General features: G+C 34.9%; 2 protein-coding genes across 2 annotated transcripts; both read left to right on the forward strand.

Moving 5' to 3' along the window:
• Nucleotides 1–1,184: 1,184 nt before the first annotated feature.
• LOC143574425 (uncharacterized) lies at nucleotides 1,185–9,838 on the forward strand. The gene is made up of 15 exons (XM_077059049.1): nucleotides 1,185–1,256; nucleotides 1,356–1,406; nucleotides 1,492–1,590; nucleotides 2,488–3,024; nucleotides 3,108–4,301; nucleotides 4,404–4,731; nucleotides 4,915–5,170; nucleotides 5,298–5,514; nucleotides 5,615–5,967; nucleotides 6,042–6,557; nucleotides 6,644–7,820; nucleotides 7,914–8,267; nucleotides 8,366–8,603; nucleotides 8,831–9,787; nucleotides 9,825–9,838. Exons 1-15 carry the CDS (start codon nucleotides 1,185–1,187, stop codon nucleotides 9,836–9,838), a joined length of 6,363 nt encoding a protein of 2,120 aa, XP_076915164.1.
• Nucleotides 9,785–12,140, forward strand: LOC143574414 (uncharacterized). Its single transcript, XM_077059042.1, has 3 exons — nucleotides 9,785–11,319; nucleotides 11,407–11,549; nucleotides 11,654–12,140. Exons 1-3 carry the CDS (start codon nucleotides 9,856–9,858, stop codon nucleotides 12,036–12,038), a joined length of 1,992 nt encoding a protein of 663 aa, XP_076915157.1. The 5' UTR covers nucleotides 9,785–9,855; the 3' UTR covers nucleotides 12,039–12,140.
• Nucleotides 12,141–20,046: the final 7,906 nt, after the last annotated feature.

Here is a 20,046-nt window from a genome sequence, read left to right on the forward strand (position 1 = left end):
ACTATAATTTTAAGTTAAACCAAATCTTGGTATTTAATTTATTTAAAATAAAACATTCATACCGATATTGTTTTATTAAATATTGTGCATATAAGAATGATATTTATAACAAAATGTTGTCACAAATTTAAAAACCAAATTTACAAAAACTAAGGTATTGTTATAAAAGAAAAATAAATAAAAATATTTTAAAATAATAAAAAGAGAAACGACGAACAATCTTAAATGGTTGTTTTAAAAAGATATGAGAATATAATGTGAATTATGGAAATGTTAACAGTCAAATATAAGTTTGGTTTTATACTTGAATAGAAATCACATTTGTATATGCTAAGGTAAGAAATCAACACAATTACCATTTTAGGGGCTGTTTGGTTCATTCAGATATGAATGAGTCAGATCTGAATAAACCTCTGTCCTATTCAGCAACAACAATAAGTCTGAATGATTCATACCTAATTTTAACCATTCAGATGTTTTTTCGTTTGGAATTAAACAGTCTGAATTCTGAATGAATTAGATGTTTACATCTTAATGGTTCCATTCAGATGTAAACAAACAACCCCTTAGTTGAGTTGGTAAGCATATTTGGTTTGAAACATAAGGTCTTAGGTTTGAAACCTGTATAAAAAAATAATTTATTTTTCAAAGTTTGATAAAGACTTATGGGTCATGGATCATAACTGGTTTATATTTTATTCAATGCTTTAGCACTTCGATCAGTTATTTTATATTTTATTCTCGTTCGTCTGAGTTACAACAGACTCATGTAGCTTCAATAGAAGCTTTAACAAATGTGCAATAAAAAATATCTAGCCAGCTTTGCATGAAACAATATTACTAAATAAACTCAAAGGATAACTTCAACTAGCACACACACGTTCAAAAATCAAAATGAGCATAAAACTTATCGTACCAAAATTTCGTGTTTCATACCGGGATACACATATTTTTGGCGGTTTAATAATTAAGAAAATGAATTGACAACAAAAGAAAAGAAAAGAAAAGAAAAGAATACAAATGGGCGTACGTACGCCAGTGGATGATCAAAAGCACAAAGAAATGAAAGAAGAAGTTGAGTAGACTCCAAATTGACTCACTCAGTAGTTTTTCGAAAATCAAATAAATGATCCTCCTTTCCAACGCATTCTTCTTCTGTTGATTATTTGTACGGAGAAAGAAAGATGTTGAAAAAGATTATTCAATCGTTCCAAAGCATTACTGCTACCACTGCTTCAGCATCAATTCCTTCGAAAGTAAGTAACACCCTTTTCATTTATTTACCTTTTTAAATAATAATAATAATAATAAGTAAGCTTTGTTAACTTACCTGCATTTCGTTTCATTTGATACAGGCGATGATGGAAGAAGAAGACTACGACGACTTTTATCATTATCAAAACCAGGTCTGTTATCTATTATGCTTTTACTGTATTCAATTAATAATATTGATTTTTATATAAGTTTATTAAAGTTTCATTTTTGATACAGGGATTGATATCCCCTCAGCATCATAATCATGGGTTTGACCATATGCTCTTTTCATGGTCTCTTGCTGATATCTTGAATCACGACTTGTATAAACATCAGGTTTATCTCTTTTTCATTAGTATATTATATATGGGATGCATTCTTTTCAGAATAAAAAAAAATGTTGAGAACTGCTGCATAATGCACCTGTACACAGTGCATTAGAGATAGTCAAGGTAGCGGGAGAGAGAAAGCGTGGCGGTTACATAACCGTCTTATGTACCACAATTAAAGCACCAATTACAAGTGTTTTTAGGGGTGAGCAATAATCGAACTTAACTGAAAACCGACGAAACCGAATCAAAGTTAACTAGAAAAGTGGTTATCGATTATTTTTTGTACCCACGGTTAACCGAAAATTGACCGAACCGAACCATTAATATTTTCATATATTTATAGCTTTTATACCTTCATTTCATGTTTTTCATGTTCTATACTACCATTTTATGCATTTATATACCAGTATTATGTATTTATATCTTCATTTTTGTAGTTATGCATGCATTTCTAAGTAAATTTTTAGCCCAAATTTGATTTTGGTATGAACCAAAATTAACCGAAAACCAATTGGTTAATTTGTTTGAGGCTAATAACCGAACCATACACACCCTTAAGTGTATTATGCGGTTCTTGAGGCTCTTAACAATGTTTTTGGTTCTCATCTGACTATCTTCATACACTGTATATCATATATATAGTAAGGAGTAAAGATAAACAAGATTGGTAGGAATTAGGAATATAATCGGGTAAATATTTGGGTAAATAGGTATATGTTATCGGGTAATTGGGCCGGGTAAACGTGCATATCACGAAATCCCATGCCCGGTTATGGGTTTGGGGTTGATTGTCATCCCTAGTTTCAAGTGTTCATAGATCATGATAATGATTTATGAAGCTTAACTATTGTTTTTTGGATCATATATCGATAACATGAATCATTCTTGTAACCTGATATAGGTGGAGGACATACCACTTACTTTCCAATCAGAACACCACTATGTTGGCTCTTTTGTTTATCCTTTGTTAGAGGAAACGCGTGCTGAGTTGGCTTCATCTATGGAGGTCATGTATAGAGCTCCATACGCTGAAATAATCTCTTTAACCGAAACCAAACGTCACGGGGAAACACTGCATGATGTTACTGTGGGAAAATGGAGAAACAAAGTTAGCGAACGTGGTAAAGAGCCTTACCGGACATTACCAGGTGATCTGCTTATTTTAGCAGATGGAAAACCCGAATCTGTTGAAGATTTGGAGCGTGTGGGAAGAACATGGGCTTTTTCATTAGTTACTCAAATCAGTCAAGATGATGATATTGATGATGATAATACATCAATACGTTTTAAAGTTAAAGCTTCGAAAGATATTGAATTCCAAGAGGGGATGTTTGTTGTTTTCTTGACCAATATTACCACCAACAAAAGAATCTGGAATTCGTTGCACATGCACCGAAATATGAATATCATCAGAGAGATTCTTTACAACGATTCTATGGTAAGATTTTTGTTAAGATAACTCTAATAATATTTATTTTTTGTTGGTAACTTTGTTGTTAATTGTGAATGTGTTGGTTACAGGTTAAAGAGGGCTGCGATATTTGCTCTGTTGATAGCGATTTTTCTCAAAAGTTTGATTCACATGTTTTAGATCGGTTGAACGAATCACAAGCAGGGGCAATTAAGGCAGCTCTTTGTAAAACAGAATGTAGCCACGGTTCCTTTGTGGAGCAGATATGGGGACCACCTGGAACCGGGAAGACGACAACTGTCAGCGTGTTGCTGTTTATTCTTCTGCAAATGAATCATAGGACAGTTACTTGTGCTCCAACAAATGTGGCTATAGTACAAGTAGCTTCGCGTGTGCTTAGTCTGGTTAAGGAATGGTCCAAAATTACAACTGCGAGTGGAGATTCCTTTTATTGTATCGGAGACGTGCTTTTGTTTGGGAACAAACAGAGGTTGAAAGTTGGTTCAGAAGTTGAAGAAATTTATCTGGAAAATCGGGTTAAGAGGCTTACAGAGTGCCTCGGGTCATTCACGGGTTGGAGGCTATGCATAAAGTCTATGGTTGATTTACTTGAAGATTCTGTTTCTGAATATCATGTTTTTGTGGACAATGAAAAACAACTTGCAGCTAAAAATGAAGATGAAAATGAAAATGAAAAAGAAACTGAAACTACTGAGTTGGTAGTAAAATCGTTCATTGAGTTTGTTCGTGATCGTTTCATTTCGTGTCTAATTCCACTCAGGAGATGCATTTTACTGTTCTTGACTCATATTCCAAAAAGTTTCATGAAGGAACACAATTTCCAAATGATGGTTTCTCTTTTGGATGATTTAAGTTTGTTTAGGTCACTATTGTTTCAAGAGAAATTGGTTTCTGAAGAGCTTGAGCAATTTTTAACTTCTCAATCATTGCTAAATGATTTTGATGAGTCGAGTGACATGTCATCATTAAATTCTGCTAGAACCAAGACTTTGTCTGTTCTGAAAGCTTTGAATATATCTCTTGGAGGACTCCGTCTTCCAAGTGTTTTGAACAGTTTTGTGATAATGGACTTTTGCTATCAAAATGCTTCTCTTTTGTTCTGCACAACTTCTACTTCCTACAAGTTGCATATGGTTCAAATGAAGCCTTTGGAGATTTTGGTGATAGATGAAGCTGCTCAGTTAAAAGAGGCTGAATCCACTATTCCTCTTCAGCTGCCGGGAATTAAACATGCGATTCTTATTGGAGATGAATGCCAGTTACCTGCAATGGTTTTCAGCAATGTAAGTCTATACTTCCTCTGTTTTATGGTTACTAAGTTAAAGAAACCAGAAACCGATATTGATACATATATTTGACAAAACAATTTTTTTGTTTGTTGACAGTTATGTGCTGAATCTGATTTTGGAAGAAGCCTGTTTGGCAGACTGAGTTCTTTGGGACATTCTAAGCACTTACTTGATGTGCAGTACAGGATGCATCCTTCTATAAGTTATTTCCCAAATTGGAAATTCTATCAAAATAATATTCTGGATGCTGAAAATGTGAAATGTAAAAGCTATGAGAAACAATATCTTTCTGGACCAATGTTTGGTTCATATTCGTTTATAAATGTTGTTGGTGGAAGGGAAGAAAAAGATGACGAAGAAAGAAGCCGGAGAAACATGGTTGAGGTGGCTATAGTGATTAAGATTGTACAAAATCTTTACAAAGGTATGCGAGTTCTTTATATTTTATCATTTACACCAACATTTTGTTTCTTCATAATTTTGTTGCGGGCTCGATTTATGTATACTTATAATTCTAGAGAAGACAAAGTAGAATAATGTTGTAACACTAAAACATAAGTAGCTGTGAAATTTTGTTTAAGTTTCATCTTTTTTTTTGGTGTTATAGCATGGCAGGAGTCAAAGAAGAAATTTACTATCGGTGTTGTGTCTCCTTATGCTGCACAAGTTGTTTCCATTCAAGAAAAGCTTGCTAAAAAGTATGAGAAACTTGATGGATTCTCAGTAAAGGTGAAAACCATTGATGGTTTTCAAGGTGGTGAAGAAGATATTATTATCTTATCAACAGTAAGATCTAATAACCATGGGAATGTTGGCTTTTTATCTAGTCCTCAAAGGACTAACGTAGCCTTGACTAGAGCACGGTATGATAGCTTATCAGATTGTTTTATTCAGTTATTTAGAATAATATTCCTCTTGTAGTTATGATAAAACTTGTCTTGAACCTCAGTATGTTTGACTTTGTTAATGTTTTGTCTTTCATTTTTCTAGACACTGTCTTTGGATATTGGGCAATGAAAGAACCCTCACTAATAGTGAATGTGAATGGAGCGCGTTAATTTATGACGCAAAGACTCGCCATTGTTTGTTTGATGCTGATGCTGATGAATGTTTGCAGTCTACAATCATAGCTGCAAAGAAAGAACTAGACCAACTTGATGATCTGGTTAATGGCAATAGCATTCTTTTTAAACATTCTAAATGGAAGGTATTGTACCTATATGCTTTTTTTTCCAACATAAACGTATCTCATTATGTGGTATATTTTGTGCTTTTGTTTATCTATCTTGTTACTTTTATCCAATCAGGTTCTCTTTAGTGATGATTTCAGAAAGTCGTTTGGAAAACTGACATTTGCTCGATTAAAGAAGGTGGTTTTAAATCTTTTACTGAAACTTTCCGGTGGTTGGCGTCCTAAAAACACAAGTGTAGACATGTGTTGCGAAAAATCTTCACAAATTTTGAAAAAGTTTAAAGTTGAAGGTTTGTACATTATCTGTTCAGTTGACATAATCAAAGAAGTCAAATACACCCAAGTTTTAAAGGTTTGGGATATATTACCCTTGGAGGAAATTCCTAAACTCACAAAACGACTTGAGAGCATATTTTCCGCTTATACAGATGATTATATTAATCGTTGCACAGCAAAATGTTTGGAAGGGTAATGCTAATATGATGTCTACTAATTACTAAATAGCGGTTATACATGCTAATTTTCAATTTTTTCGTGTTCAGGAATTTTGAAGTTCCTAGGAGTTGGTCGGCTTCACAAGAATTAATCAGATTTAATTCTTTAGCCAACTGTGAAGGTGATAGTGAAGCGGGTGCGAGTGCTGGTGATGGAAGAATTTATGTTGAAAACTCCAAAGTGAGTGAAAGCTTACTGCTGATGAAGTTCTACTCGTTGTCACGTGGGGTGGTGACCCATTTGCTTTCTGGTAAAGAACTTGACTTACCAATGCAAGTAACCGATGAGCAAATGGATATAATTCTTTTTGACAAAAGTTCTTTCATAATTGGGCGATCGGGAACCGGTAAAACCACAATTTTGACTATGAAGTTGTTCCAAAATGATCAAAATTTTCGCATTGCTTCTGAAGGGATTAATGAAGCAGAAAACAGTCGAGTTAGGGATGGTGAAGTTGCTAATGACTCGGAAAGTAGAAAACCGAGTGTTCTTCGTCAGCTTTTTGTGACAGTCAGCCCAAAGTTGTGTTATGCTGTAAAGCAGCATGTTTCTCAACTTACAAGGTGAATAAATACCTGTCTGTTAATTTATTATTATTATTATTTTGCATTGGTAGTTTTCTGACATCAAGAATTGATGTATATGACAGTATTTCGAGTCATGGAAGTTCACCAGCTGAGATTAATCTTGAGGATGCAGATTCTACATTGGAATTTAGTGATTTCCCGAACAAATTTGTTGACATTCCCGTGAAGAAGTATCCTCTGGTGTTGACTTTCCAGAAGTTTCTACTGATGTTGGATGGCACACTGGGGAGTTCATTTTTTGAAAGATTTATCGAGGCAAGAGAGAGTCCTCAATCTAACTTTATAAGTTTAGGATCTGTTGCATTGCAAAAATTCATAAGACAGAAGGAGGTTACGTTCGATAGGTTTTGTTCATTTTACTGGCCTCACTTTAATCTAAATCATAAAAAGAAACTTGACCCTTCTCGAGTATTTACAGAAATAATTTCTCATATAAAAGGGGGCCTGCAAGCAGGAGAATGCAGTGATGGTAAACTAAGTTTAGAGGGATACTCTTTATTGGCTGAAACACGTGGTTCCAAAGTAACCAAAAAGAAAAGAGAGAACGTCTACTCTCTTTTTCAAGCCTATGAAACTATGAAAACGGAACGTGGGGAATTTGATTTGGGCGATCTAGTCATTGACCTTCATCATCGGTTAAAAAATTCAAGGTACGAAGGTGATCAGATGGATTTTGTTTACATTGATGAAGTTCAAGATCTTAGCATGAGGCAAATCTCTCTTTTTAAATATATTTGCCAAAATGTTGACGAGGGTTTTATTTTTGCTGGTGATACTGCACAAACCATTGCAAGAGGCATTGACTTTAGGTTTCAAGATATTAGATCTTTGTTTTATACCGAGTTTTTAAGCTCCCGACGAGCTGGGAAACAAGAGAAAGGCATTGTATCTGAAATCTTTCAATTGAAACAAAACTTCCGAACTCACGCGGGCGTTCTTGATTTGGCTCAAAGTGTCATTGACATTTTGTACTGTTACTTTCGTCACTCGATTGATATTTTGGAGCCTGAGACTAGTCTGATTTCTGGGGAAGCACCAGTTTTGCTAGAGTCTGGTAATGATGAAAACGCGATAGTGACAATCTTTGGTGGCAGTGGGAGTGGTGCAGAAATTGTTGGTTTTGGTGCTGAACAAGTGATTTTGGTACGGGATGATGAAGCAAAAACCGAGATATGTGATTATATTGGAAAACAGGCTCTTGTTCTCACTGTTGTGGAGTGTAAAGGCCTTGAGTTTCAGGTCAGTTTCTTATTCTTTCTTTCACTAACCGATCATTTTTTTTGTAACTTTACTTTACTTTTATTTTTAATGTTTGTGTTGCATGATTTATAGGATGTGTTACTCTATAACTTTTTTGGGACGTCTCCTCTGAAAGATCAGTGGAGGGTAATATATGAATACATGAAGGAGCGTGACTGGCTCGATGAGAAACTTGCTCAGTCATTCCCTAGTTTCAGTGAGTCAAGACATAGTGTCTTATGTTCTGAATTGAAACAGTTATATGTGGCAATCACCCGCACACGACAAAGGCTATGGATATGTGAAAATAAAGAGGAACTCTCCAAGCCAATGTTTGAATACTGGAAAAGAAGGGGACTCGTTCAGATTAGAAAGCTGGATGATTCAGTTGCGCAGGCAATGCGAGTTGCAAGCAGCCCTCAAGAATGGAGGGAGCGTGGCAAAAAGGTAATATTTTTTAAATGTATTACTGTTGTAGTTATTTTATGATATTTTATTTTTATTACATTTTTAACATGCTTTTGTGATTCTCGTATGGTTTTCAGCTTTATTATGAGAATAATTTTGTGATGGCAACCATGTGTTTTGAAAGAGCTGGTGATATAAAGTGGGAGACTTTAGCCAAGGCTTCTGGTCTCAGAGCATCTGCTGATCAAATGCGGGGTACAAATCATGAAGCTTTTACAGGTTATGCTAGACAAGCGGCGGAAATGTTTGAATCTATTGGGAAACTTGAGCTTGCTGCATCTTGTTTTTGTGATTTGGAGGAGTATGAAACAGCAGGTAACGTCTATTTTAACCATAAATGCCTGTCTAAAGATTTACTCAACAATTGCGTGACTAGTGCTCACATTTGCATTCTCTCTGGTGTCTTATTAAACACGTTGAACTGGTTATTCAAAGATATAGTTATTTTTTCCGGTGTGATAACTGTGTGTTTTTGTTCATAATCAACCAACCTGACTCGTCTATCTTGACACATTTATTTTGATCTCTTGTTTTTTGTGCAGGAAAAATGCAGCTTAAGTGTGGAAAGATGAACGCAGCAGCTGAATGTTTCACTCTAGCAGGGTGCTATATTGATGCAGCCGAAGCCTATGCAAAAGGAGAGGAGTTCTCCAAGTGTTTATCAGTTTGCAGAAAAGGGAAACTTTTCGATAAAGGATTGCAGTTCATAGAACACTGGAAAGAGTTATCTACTGTTCAAAGCAAAGAGTTAGAACTGATTGAACAAGAGTTTCTGGAGAGCTGTGCCCTCGATTTCCATGAGCATAAAGATCTTAAATCCATGATGAAGTTTGTTCGTGCTTTCTGTTCTATGGAGTCCAAGCGCGTGTTCTTAAAGTCATTAGGCTGCCTTGACGACCTTTTGGTTTTGGAAGAAGAGTCTGGCAATTTTCTTGATGCTGCTGAGCTGGCAAGGTCTTGGGGTGATGTTTTGAAAGAAGCTGATCTTTTGGACAAGGCTGGTTGTTTTAAAGATGCAGCGGTTCTGTTGCTTTGGTATGTGTTTTTTAGCTCGTTATGGGGAAACAACAACAAAGGCTGGCCATTGAAGCAGTTTGCTCAGAAGGAAGAGCTTTGTGACAAAGCAAAATCGCTTGCAAAAATGTTATCAGACGATTTCTATGAATTTGTTTGTAGTGAGCTTAAAGTAGTCTCTGATCAGCATGGCAGCTTGCGCGAGCTCAAAAAAGATTTTCATGTTTCCCAGATAAACAAGAGTTTAAGGGGAGAAAACTTTATTATTAGAAAAATCTTGGATTCTCATACTCGTTTGAATTATTCGAAGTATGACTGGGAGGATGAATTACCGGTTGATGTTAATAAGCACTGTGAGAACAAGATTTGGCAGAACCAAGTGTCTGTTAGAACACTTGTTTTTTACTGGAATGCATGGAAGGAAAGTGTTCTGGATATATTTGAGTGTCTTGAAAGCTTCCACAAAGAAGAACATGAACACGAGGGTTGTGTTGAATTTCTTTTAAATTATTTTGGGGTGAGGAAGCAGTTTCTAAAAGGCAATATCGTTTACATGTTAGTCAACGAGCAGGCTGATTGGATAAGAAATGCGGGTCAAAAGGGTCTTCAAAGGGACGGGAAGCTTCTTACTATGAATGTAAAAGATTTGGTGTTTTCTATAAGGTCTTATTGGCAATGTGAATTAGTTTCTGTGGGTATTAAAGTGCTTGAAGTTCTTGAAGGTCTTTATAAGTCAGTCAACGGTTCTGCATTTCATCAAAGCACATCCCTTCTTCACATGTTTGAGGTTTCCAAGTTTCTCATAGACTGCAAGTACGTTAACGCCAAAGATACAAGGAAGCTGGAAAGGTACCTAGGGATTTCTTCAAATTATTTTGATCTCGTGTTTCCATTAGACTGGAGAAGATCGGTCTCTGGTGATTTAATTTCGTTAAGGGACACCAATCTGTCTCATAACTTGCTTGAGGAGATTATTCATCAAAATGTTAACATGAAGGGTGGTGTCATCACCTATCGGACAATCGGGAGGGTGATGATGATATGTCTAGGTTCTAGAAAACCTGCAGCACTTTACGAGCATATAACTACACGGATTCAATGGAATCCCGCATGGAAGCAATGTTTTGAGATATTCATGAATGGTGGCTTTAAAGAGGTTTATATTTCTCAAGCACTACTTAGTGCTTTGGAAGATACGTTTAGGGCCAATTGGAGAACTGCCGGTTACATGTCACCTCACAGTTTTGTTTATCTCTTGGAAAGTCTTTATTTCATGACATCTTTCTATTCTAGAATCTTTTACACCACAAAGTCTTCTTTTGTTGGATGGTTCACAGACGTCCACTCTACCACAACCTACTTGGCATCCCAACAGATAGTTTCAAACGCAACAAACTTTATCGTTGGACTGATTCAACAGATTCTCTACAATAAAAGTGATACTAAATCATGGATTCAAAGTTCTGGTATTACTTTCTCTAATTACCATCGATTGTTATCTTTGAAGCTGGTTATGATGCTGGCTTTAATCTGTCTGCAAGTATCAGACTGTTCTCAAGTACTACTTGATTTGCTGTTGGGAAATAATAATGTTGCTTATTTGCTTCCGAGGGAGTTCATGACTTGTCTTCTAAGTAGGAGAAAGGGCCGTTACTTGAACTTGCATCCAGAAGTGGTTGCAGAGGCGTTTACGAGCATAAATGATTCTCTCCTAATCGTGTGCACGGGCAATGCCAATCCAAGAATCCATGCTCCTTGTGCTCTGTTTGTGGACCTTAGGAAATCCAAAGAAGAGATAATGCGCGTATTATTTCCAAGAAAAGTTGTACCTTCAAACGATGATGAAACTGTGGTGATTCCTGAGGCACCATCTTCAAATGCATCACCGGATGACAATCTGAATGTGAATCCTGTGAAACTGCAATTTAATTGGAAAGTTCTTGAAGATATATCTAAAGCTGTAAATGAGAAGCGGGATGTGACACTAAACACCTTACCTGCTGCGCCTATGATAAAGGTAATATTGTATCATTGTGGTTGTAATGAATAATTATGTTAGTTTACTTTTATCATCATTGGTGTATGTTTAATGTTTTGGTTTCAGAAAGAATTGGATAAGAATATAAACATATTAGCTACTGCTCTTGCGGACAAACGATTCTGTACTGGAAAAGATGAACGTGTTGTACATGAAGCGATGGATGCAAAAACTAATCTAGAGATGCTTTCTTCTGCATTTGGCACACGGTTAGACTTAACACTCTTGTGAACTATGAAGCAGTTTTTATTGTTGATTGATGTGTTTACATACATAATAACAAGATTTTCTTGGGTTTATTTTGATCTTTCAGTCAAACAATTTTGGAACGTTCAGATTTTCTGAAGATGGTGCGAAGGTTGGTGGAAGAACTGCAGAATGTTAGGCCAACAATAGATGGCTTCTTGAGCGATACTGTCACGGGTCAGGAGTCAAAGATTGAGCAAAAGGTGGTGTCGGAGACAACTGAGGTTGGTCAAACGAGTGAGGAGAAGGATAATGTCAAGGGAACCGGCGCAGTGATAGAAAATCAAACCGGTGGCGGTAACACTCAGGATGCAAAAAGCAATAAAGGGAAGAATAATGTCAAGGGAACCGGCACGGTGGTAGAAAATCAAACCGGTGGTGGTAACACCCAGGATGCTAAAGGCAAGAAAGCGAAGAAAAAGAAGAGCAAAAAGAACAAAGGTAAAAAGTAATGATTATGGAAGATCATGTCTTTTGAGTTTGAGAATCTAAAGTGTGTATATACTGAGAACATATTTAAGGTCATGTTTGCTTTGGGTTATGTAGAGTGGTCTCATGTTTTTGGCTGTGGAAATGTGCCTAGTGTTATTTTCATATTCGGGGCAGTTCGGTTTCAAGCTGGTTGGTTTTACACATAACTATCGATATCACAGTATTCAAATTCTGACATCTGATAATGATTCGGTTAGTTCGGTTTCTAGAGACCAACAATTACGTTCTTTCTTTCGTTTACTTTTAATTCATTTAAATCACTTTTAAAGTTTTATCGAGGGTGGTGTTTGTGTGTTGATCAAATAATGTATATCTAAAAGATTGTTCACATCTAGCTCATCGGCGACGGCGAAATTTTGTTTAATTGACAAATTTCATTATAATACAAAAAATGCTCTCTTTAAATTCGCGCTTTTATATATAGTAATTTTTATCTTTACAAATTTCATCCTTCTATAATTACACCATTGATGGTCCCTAGAAACAGTTGGACCACATGTACTTGCACTACTATTTTGATTAAAAGGTTAGGCACTCTTGTCAAGTTCAATGTCGCTCTTACGTGTAGTGCGGTAGATTAAAAGCTGTGTTGAATAAAAGTTGTGTTGAATGCGATTTTAATGATGGTGCCTCGGTATAATTGATTAAAAGTTATGTTGAATAGATTAAAAGTTGTGTTGAATAAAAGTTGTATTGAATGCGATTTTAATGATGGTGCCTCGGTATGAATTCCGATACACCATAATGTCTCTAACCTAGAAAATCATAGAATCATAGATACTTAAAAAAACTTCAATAGCCAATTAAAAATCTTAATTTAAATTCATGATAAGTTCTAATCAAGGCTTCGTGTATGGAAAAACAAATATCACGTCGCAAAGTCAATTTATGTTGAAATGAAGTATTTTAATTTATAATTGTGTGCATAACAAAAAATAAAAAATTCAATCAAGGCTCGGATCACCTGGACCACTACACCTTCTCAGGCTTGGTTGAGGGGCTTGATCCAAGGCCATGCCATCGCCTACGTGTCGGGTTTTGATTGGATCACTTGGGGCTCAACCAAGCCCCATTACCTTTAGCCTAAGTATATATGAAATGACAATCCTTTTGAATATCTAAATTTGTGTAGAAATTAAAACTTGATTAATAAGTTTTATGTGTATAATGTTTTCCTAGTTTTTGAAATAACAAATTAAAGTTGTTTGATGTCTTTAAAAATATTTCTAACTTTTAAAGCGATAGGATTAACGGTTTATATATTGATGACATGATTTTTTAAATATCTATATATAAAACAATTACGTTCTTTCTTTCGTTTACTTTTAATCCATTTAAATCAATTTTAAAGTTTTATCAAGGGTGGTGTTTGTGTATTGATCAAATAATGTATATCTACAAGATTGTTCAATCCAGTTCATCAGCGACGGCGAAATTTTGTTTATTTGACAAATTACATTATAATACAAAAAATGCTCTCTTTAAATTCGCGCTTCTATATATAGTAATTTTTATCTTTACAAATTTCATCATTCTACAATTACACCATTGATGGTACCTAGAAACAGTTGGACCACATGTACTTGCACTACTATTTTGATTAAAAGGTTAGGCACTCTTGTCATGTTCAATGTCACTCTTGCGTGTAGTGCGGTAGATTAAAAGGTGTGTTGAATAAAAGTTGTGTTGAATGCGATTTTAATGATGGTGCCTCGGTATAATTGATTAAAAGTTGTGTTGAATAGATTAAAAGTTGTGTTGAATAAAAGTTGTATTGAATGCGATTTTAATGATGGTGCCTCGGTATGAATTCCGATACACCATAATGTCTCTAACCTAGAAAATCATAGAATCATAGATACTTAAAAAACTACAATAGCCAATTAAAAACCATAATTTAAATTCATGATAAGTTCTAATCAAGGTTTCGTGTACGGAAAAAACATATATCACGTCGCAACGTCAATTTATGTTGTATTGAAGTATTTTAATTTATAATTGTGTGCATAACAAAAAATAAAAAATTCGATCAAGCCGAGGGTCACCTGAACCACTACACCCTCTGAGGCTTGGTTGAGGAGCTTGATCCAGGGCCATGTCATCACCTACGTGTCGGGTTTTGATTGGATCACTTAAGGCTCAACCAAGCCCCATTACCCTTAGCCTAAGTATATATGAAATGACAATCCTTATGAATATCTAAATTTGTGTAGAAATTAAAACTTGATTAATAAGTTTTAATGTTTAATTGACAAATTTCATTATAATACAAAAAATGCTCTCTTTAAATTCGCACTTCTATATATAGTAATTTTTATCTTTACAAATTTCATCATTCTACAATTACACCATTAATGGTACCTAGAAACAGTTGGACCACATGTACTTGCACTACTATTTTGATTAAAAGGTTAGGCACTCTTGTCATGTTCAATGTCACTCTTGCGTGTAGTGCGGTAGATTAAAAGCTGTGTTGAATAAAAGTTGTGTTGAATGCGATTTTAATGATGGTGCCTCGGTATAATTGATTAAAAGTTGTGTTGAATAGATTAAAAGTTGTGTTGAATAAAAGTTGTATTGAATGCGATTTTAATGATGGTGCCTCGGTATGAATTCCGATACACCATAATGTCTCTAACCTAGAAAATCATAGAATCATAGATACTTAAAAAACTTCAATAGCCAATTAAAAACCATAATTTAAATTCATGATAAGTTCTAATCAAGGTTTCGTGTACGGAAAAAACATATATCACGTCGCAACGTCAATTTATGTTGTATTGAAGTATTTTAATTTATAATTGTGTGCATAACAAAAAATAAAAAATTCGATCAAGCCGAGGGTCACCTGAACCACTACACCCTCTGAGGCTTGGTTGAGGAGCTTGATCCAGGGCCAAGTCATCACCTACGTGTCGGGTTTTGATTGGATCACTTAAGGCTCAACCAAGCCCCATTACCCTTAGCCTAAGTATATATGAAATGACAATCCTTATGAATATCTAAATTTGTGTAGAAATTAAAACTTGTATAATGTTTTCCAAGTTTTCAAAATAACAAATTAAAGTTGTTCGATGTCTTTAAAAATATTTCTAACTTTTAACGCGATAGGATTAAGGGTTTATATGATTGATGACTTGACTGTTTAAATATCTATATATAAAACAATTACGTTCTTTCTTTGGTTTACTTTTAATCCATTTAAATCACTTTTAAAGTTTTCTCGAGGGTGGTGTTTGTGTATTGATCAAATAATGTATATCTAAAAGATTGTTCATATCCAGCTCATCAGCGACGGCGAAATTTTGTTTAATTGACAAATTTCATTATAATACAAAAAATGCTCTCTTTAAATCCGCGCTTCTATATATAGTAATTTTTATCTTTACAAATTTCATCCTTCTATAATTACACCATTGATGGTCCCTATAAACATTTGGACCACATGTACTTGCACTACTATTTTGATTAAAAGGGTAGGCACTCTTGTCAAGTTCAATGTCACTCTTACGTGTAGAGTAGTAGATTAAAAGCTGTGTTGAATAAAAGTTGTGTTCAGTGCGATTTTAATGATGGTGCCTCGGTATAATTGATTAAAGTTGTGTTGAATAAAAGTTGTGTTGAATGAGATTTTAATGATGGTGCCTCGGTATGAATTCCGATACATCATAATGTCTCTAACCTAGAAAATCATAGATACTTAAAAAACTTCAATAGCCAATTAAAAATCTTAATTTAAATTCATGATAAGTTCTAATCAAGGTTTCGTGACGGAAAAAACAAATATCACGTCGCAACGTCAATTTATGTTGTAATGAAGTATTTAATTTATAATTGTGTGCATAAAAAAATAAAAAATTCAATCAAGTCCTAGATCACCTGGACCACTACACCCTCTGAGGCTTGGTTGAGGTGCTTGATCCAGAGCAATGCCATCGCCTACGTGTCAGGTTTTGATTGATCACTTGGGCTCAACCAAGCCCCATTACCCTTAGCCTAAGTATATATGAAATGACAATCCTTATGAATATCTAACTTTGTGTAGAAATTAAAACCTGATTAATAAGTTTTATGTGTATAATGTTTTACAAGTTTTCGTAATGATGTGCGAAAATATATATATAAATAAAACACAAGTCGCAACTAAGCTTTAAAAACCAAACAATCTATCCTAGTTCACACAAACGGCAAGTGTACCGGTCGCGTACAGCACAGATGAGGAAAGTCCGGATATCGAACTCGAAGACACGTGAAAAAGTTTATAATTACTAAACTCTAACCAAGACTCACCAAAATATTTAATTGATTTATTTTAGAATTTATTTAACTACTTAACTTAACTGAATGAAAACTTTTGACAAAACTTTGAAAACTTTGGTTTAAATTCAATGAATAAAGACGTCTACCTAGGAATGAATCATGTTGATAGAAATAACAAGACAACGGATTGAAAATATTCACGACACCGGTTATAAAAGATGACACAACTAAAACTTGTTTAAGAAAGTCAAATTACCTCTCAGTCTCTCTAACAAACTCCAACTTATTTTAATTGATTTTAAAGAATAAACCGGAAAAACAATTATTAACGTGTTCAAATGACGACTCTCCTCTCGGTCTCATCGAACACACTATCCTAATGGAGACAAATACTATGCCACCAAGGATAGATGAACAATTTAACTTAACCCAAATTAAACCAACTAATTGCACATAAACACTCAAACTTGACAAGACAAAAACCCGCTCTCGCGCGGTCTTAATTCTAACAAGTAAAAGCAACGAGACAATATTACTTCTTATCACCTCTCGGTCTCAAAGAAGGTGTATTTTAATTGATTTTAGATGATTTATATTACCCACTTATCCCTACGGTTGTACACCCCGCAAATAAACCCTAAACACCAAGTCAAGAGTCTAACAAGCAATCAATTAATCAAAACTAATTCAATTAACTAATGCAAGAGGATTATAAGTAATAAAACATAAAACACAGCCATCACACACAATCTAAATTATGGTTTAGTTAAACTTTACATCAATAATTCAAGTCTTGAACATTAACAATCCATTATACAAGTCTAAACTACTCAACAATCATCTATTCTAGGCAGAACAAGCAAGTTTAACCTAACATTGATTTTGGACAGCCATGCATACTTAAGAAAAACATCACAAACATCAACTTAAACATGATCAAATTCATTGAAGATTCGAACACAATCAATCACAAGTAAAACTATCAATCACTTGCAAAACAATCCAAAATAAAAGACCAATTCAACAAAGTTAGGGTTCTTGAACAATAACCAAAGATTAAAGATGATTACTTAGGGTTTTTGGCTGAGATTAGGAATGTTATTGATGCCTAGCTACTGTACCAAGATCCTCCTTGATGTCCTTGATCTCCAGCCGTCACAGCCGCCAACAGCCTCCTTTTTTTTTCTTTTCCTGCTGCTGTCCGATCGCAACCTTGTGAAGAGGTTAGGGTTTTTTTTAATTTCGGGATTAGGGCTGGCTTAATGGCTGAAAACTCTTTTAATTATCTTCATATAATATTACTTAAGGCTTCTAACTTGTGGGCTTGGGTTGGGCCTTGAGTTGTAGCTTTAAAACTTGACCAACAAGTCCTCTAGAATCTTCCAAATTGACTCTTTTTCACCATCTTTCATAAACTATCAAATAACATTTAAACTTTGTAAATTATTGCACTTAGCCCACAATACTTTCATAAAATAGACAAATAAACATAAAAACCATAATAAAATCATAAGGAAAGTAAGTGTGTTTCACTACACATCAAACATCCCCACACTTAAGACTTTTTCGTCCGTGAAAAAGATTTGACTGCAGTTGGATCAGAATCGGAAAATCAAAGTTAAATCAAACATATAGGTTATATTTTAAAGCTCAGAAAAACGCAAAAACCGCGATCATCGATATTGTTGTCCACCTAAACCCATGCCTTAATCTTTACCGGGACAAATAAGATTCGACAATAATATTACTTAGTGGTTTACACAATTAAGACCCGCTTATTTTTAGCTTTTACCGGACCAGACCACCCCAACTTGACTTAAACCTCAAAGTTAGAAGAATTAAAACTTTGTTGCGCAATATTTATGAATAGTTAAGACGATCAAGGGTATTGTTTATCCACCTAAGCTTAAGCATCAAAGTCTACCAAGCAGCCATTAGATACGATTAAGGTTCAATTATTTATAGCCAGTGCTCCCCACAACATGACATACCCCCGTTATCAAGCAATACCCCAAATCCATAACCATAGGTGAGTATGCAAAATTTCATCTGTAGGGCTTACATGTAGCGTGTCCCTTGTGGTCCGTTTCTTAATGGTAATGAGACGCGAGCAAGGGGACCCCACATGGCTAACAGCGTGGATGATCAAGTCTGTAGTGTATTTGTACTTTTGTACTTTTATGATCATGTTTATAGACTTATAAGGGTTTGCTCTTTGGCTTTATTTTAAATATCCACAACCCCACTTAGGAATTGTGAATACCCAGCTAAATAGATTGCATACAGACCCATGGTCTCCGGACCCGAAGCATCCCATCAATACAGGATTTAAGGTTATAAAACCATACGCCAATGAGGTGTAAAACACTAAACTAGCATTTTAAGACTTATATCACAGGCTACACGGCATACTCTAACGTTAAACCTACCCAAGCATCATATGATAACGTATTCAAATTTTTAAAACTCATGATATTTCCACTTTTTCATACCAAAATTTGAGGCTTGAGTATGGCCCGACCTTTCATTGCTTATTTTCCACGGACAAAACGCTTTACCCACAAAAGATTTCCGTTTAACTGTTTTATCAAATTTGTCCTTTCATTTTCAAGGCTGAGCCTACCGACACATCCTAAGTTAAGTGCGTTTTCTTTTATTTATCTCATATTATTAGTAGTTTGAAAAACCGATTTCCGATAAATATCATCATCTCCCACTTTAATGCAACAGAAGCTAAAAACAAGGGACATTTTTTTTAACATCAACTTGAACAACGTACGAAAACGAAAAACAAGTGAAAAATTTTTATTTTTAAAATTTTTTCTATTTTTTTTTTAATTTTTTTATTATTATTATTATATATTTTTTTCTACAACTAAGTAAAATAAATTCCCATCCCCACACTTAGAACGAAATCGTCCTCGATGAGAACAAGGAAAAGAAATAAAATAAAAATAAAATGTAAAGCATAAAATTAAAACTTTAAAGAACAGAAATTAAAATAGAGAACGGGTTACTCCCCTGGTTTATATGCAAATTCTTCATCAGTTGTGTATGATTCGAACGAACGACCGTATAGCATTTCATTCGCAGTCGCAACCTCGGGTGAACCAGTTCCAAAACGCCATCAGAGCTACCATGCACATAATAATACCTGTAACAACTCAAACTCGCTCGCATGTAGCGGCGTACGAAACAGAAAACAAAAACATAAGAAGTAAACATATTTTTATGTTTTTGAATTTTTTAATTTTTTGGTTTTTTATTAAATATTTAATTTTTTTTTTTGTATTTATGTTTTTATAAATATAAATAAAAATAAACAAATAAAAACAGATAATAAAAAGAATCATAATACAAACTCTACAACTCGGGCTGTCTCCCGAATGATGCATCCATCACGACTATTCCTCGGTGAATGAGTCAAGGTAGAACACCTCGACTGTCTGATCAGTTATCGGCTCTCCTATGTAGTGCTTCAATCTATGGTCGTTCACCTTAAACCTCCCGCTTCGATCTTGTATCTCAATCGTGCCATACGGGAAAACCTCAGTGACCGTGAACGGTCCCGACCATCGGGATTTCAACTTTCCCGGGAATAACCTCAACCGTGAGTTATACAGTAAAACCTTATCCCCACACTTGAACTGCTTATTACCCTTCAATTTCCTGTCATGCAGTTCCTTCGTATGCTCCTTATATCGAAAT

This window comes from Bidens hawaiensis, unplaced genomic scaffold (genome assembly GCF_021521415.1).
Source record: "Bidens hawaiensis isolate Kalapana, Puna unplaced genomic scaffold, B.hawaiensis_p1.1 tig00026908_1, whole genome shotgun sequence".
Taxonomy (NCBI): domain Eukaryota; kingdom Viridiplantae; phylum Streptophyta; class Magnoliopsida; order Asterales; family Asteraceae; genus Bidens; species Bidens hawaiensis.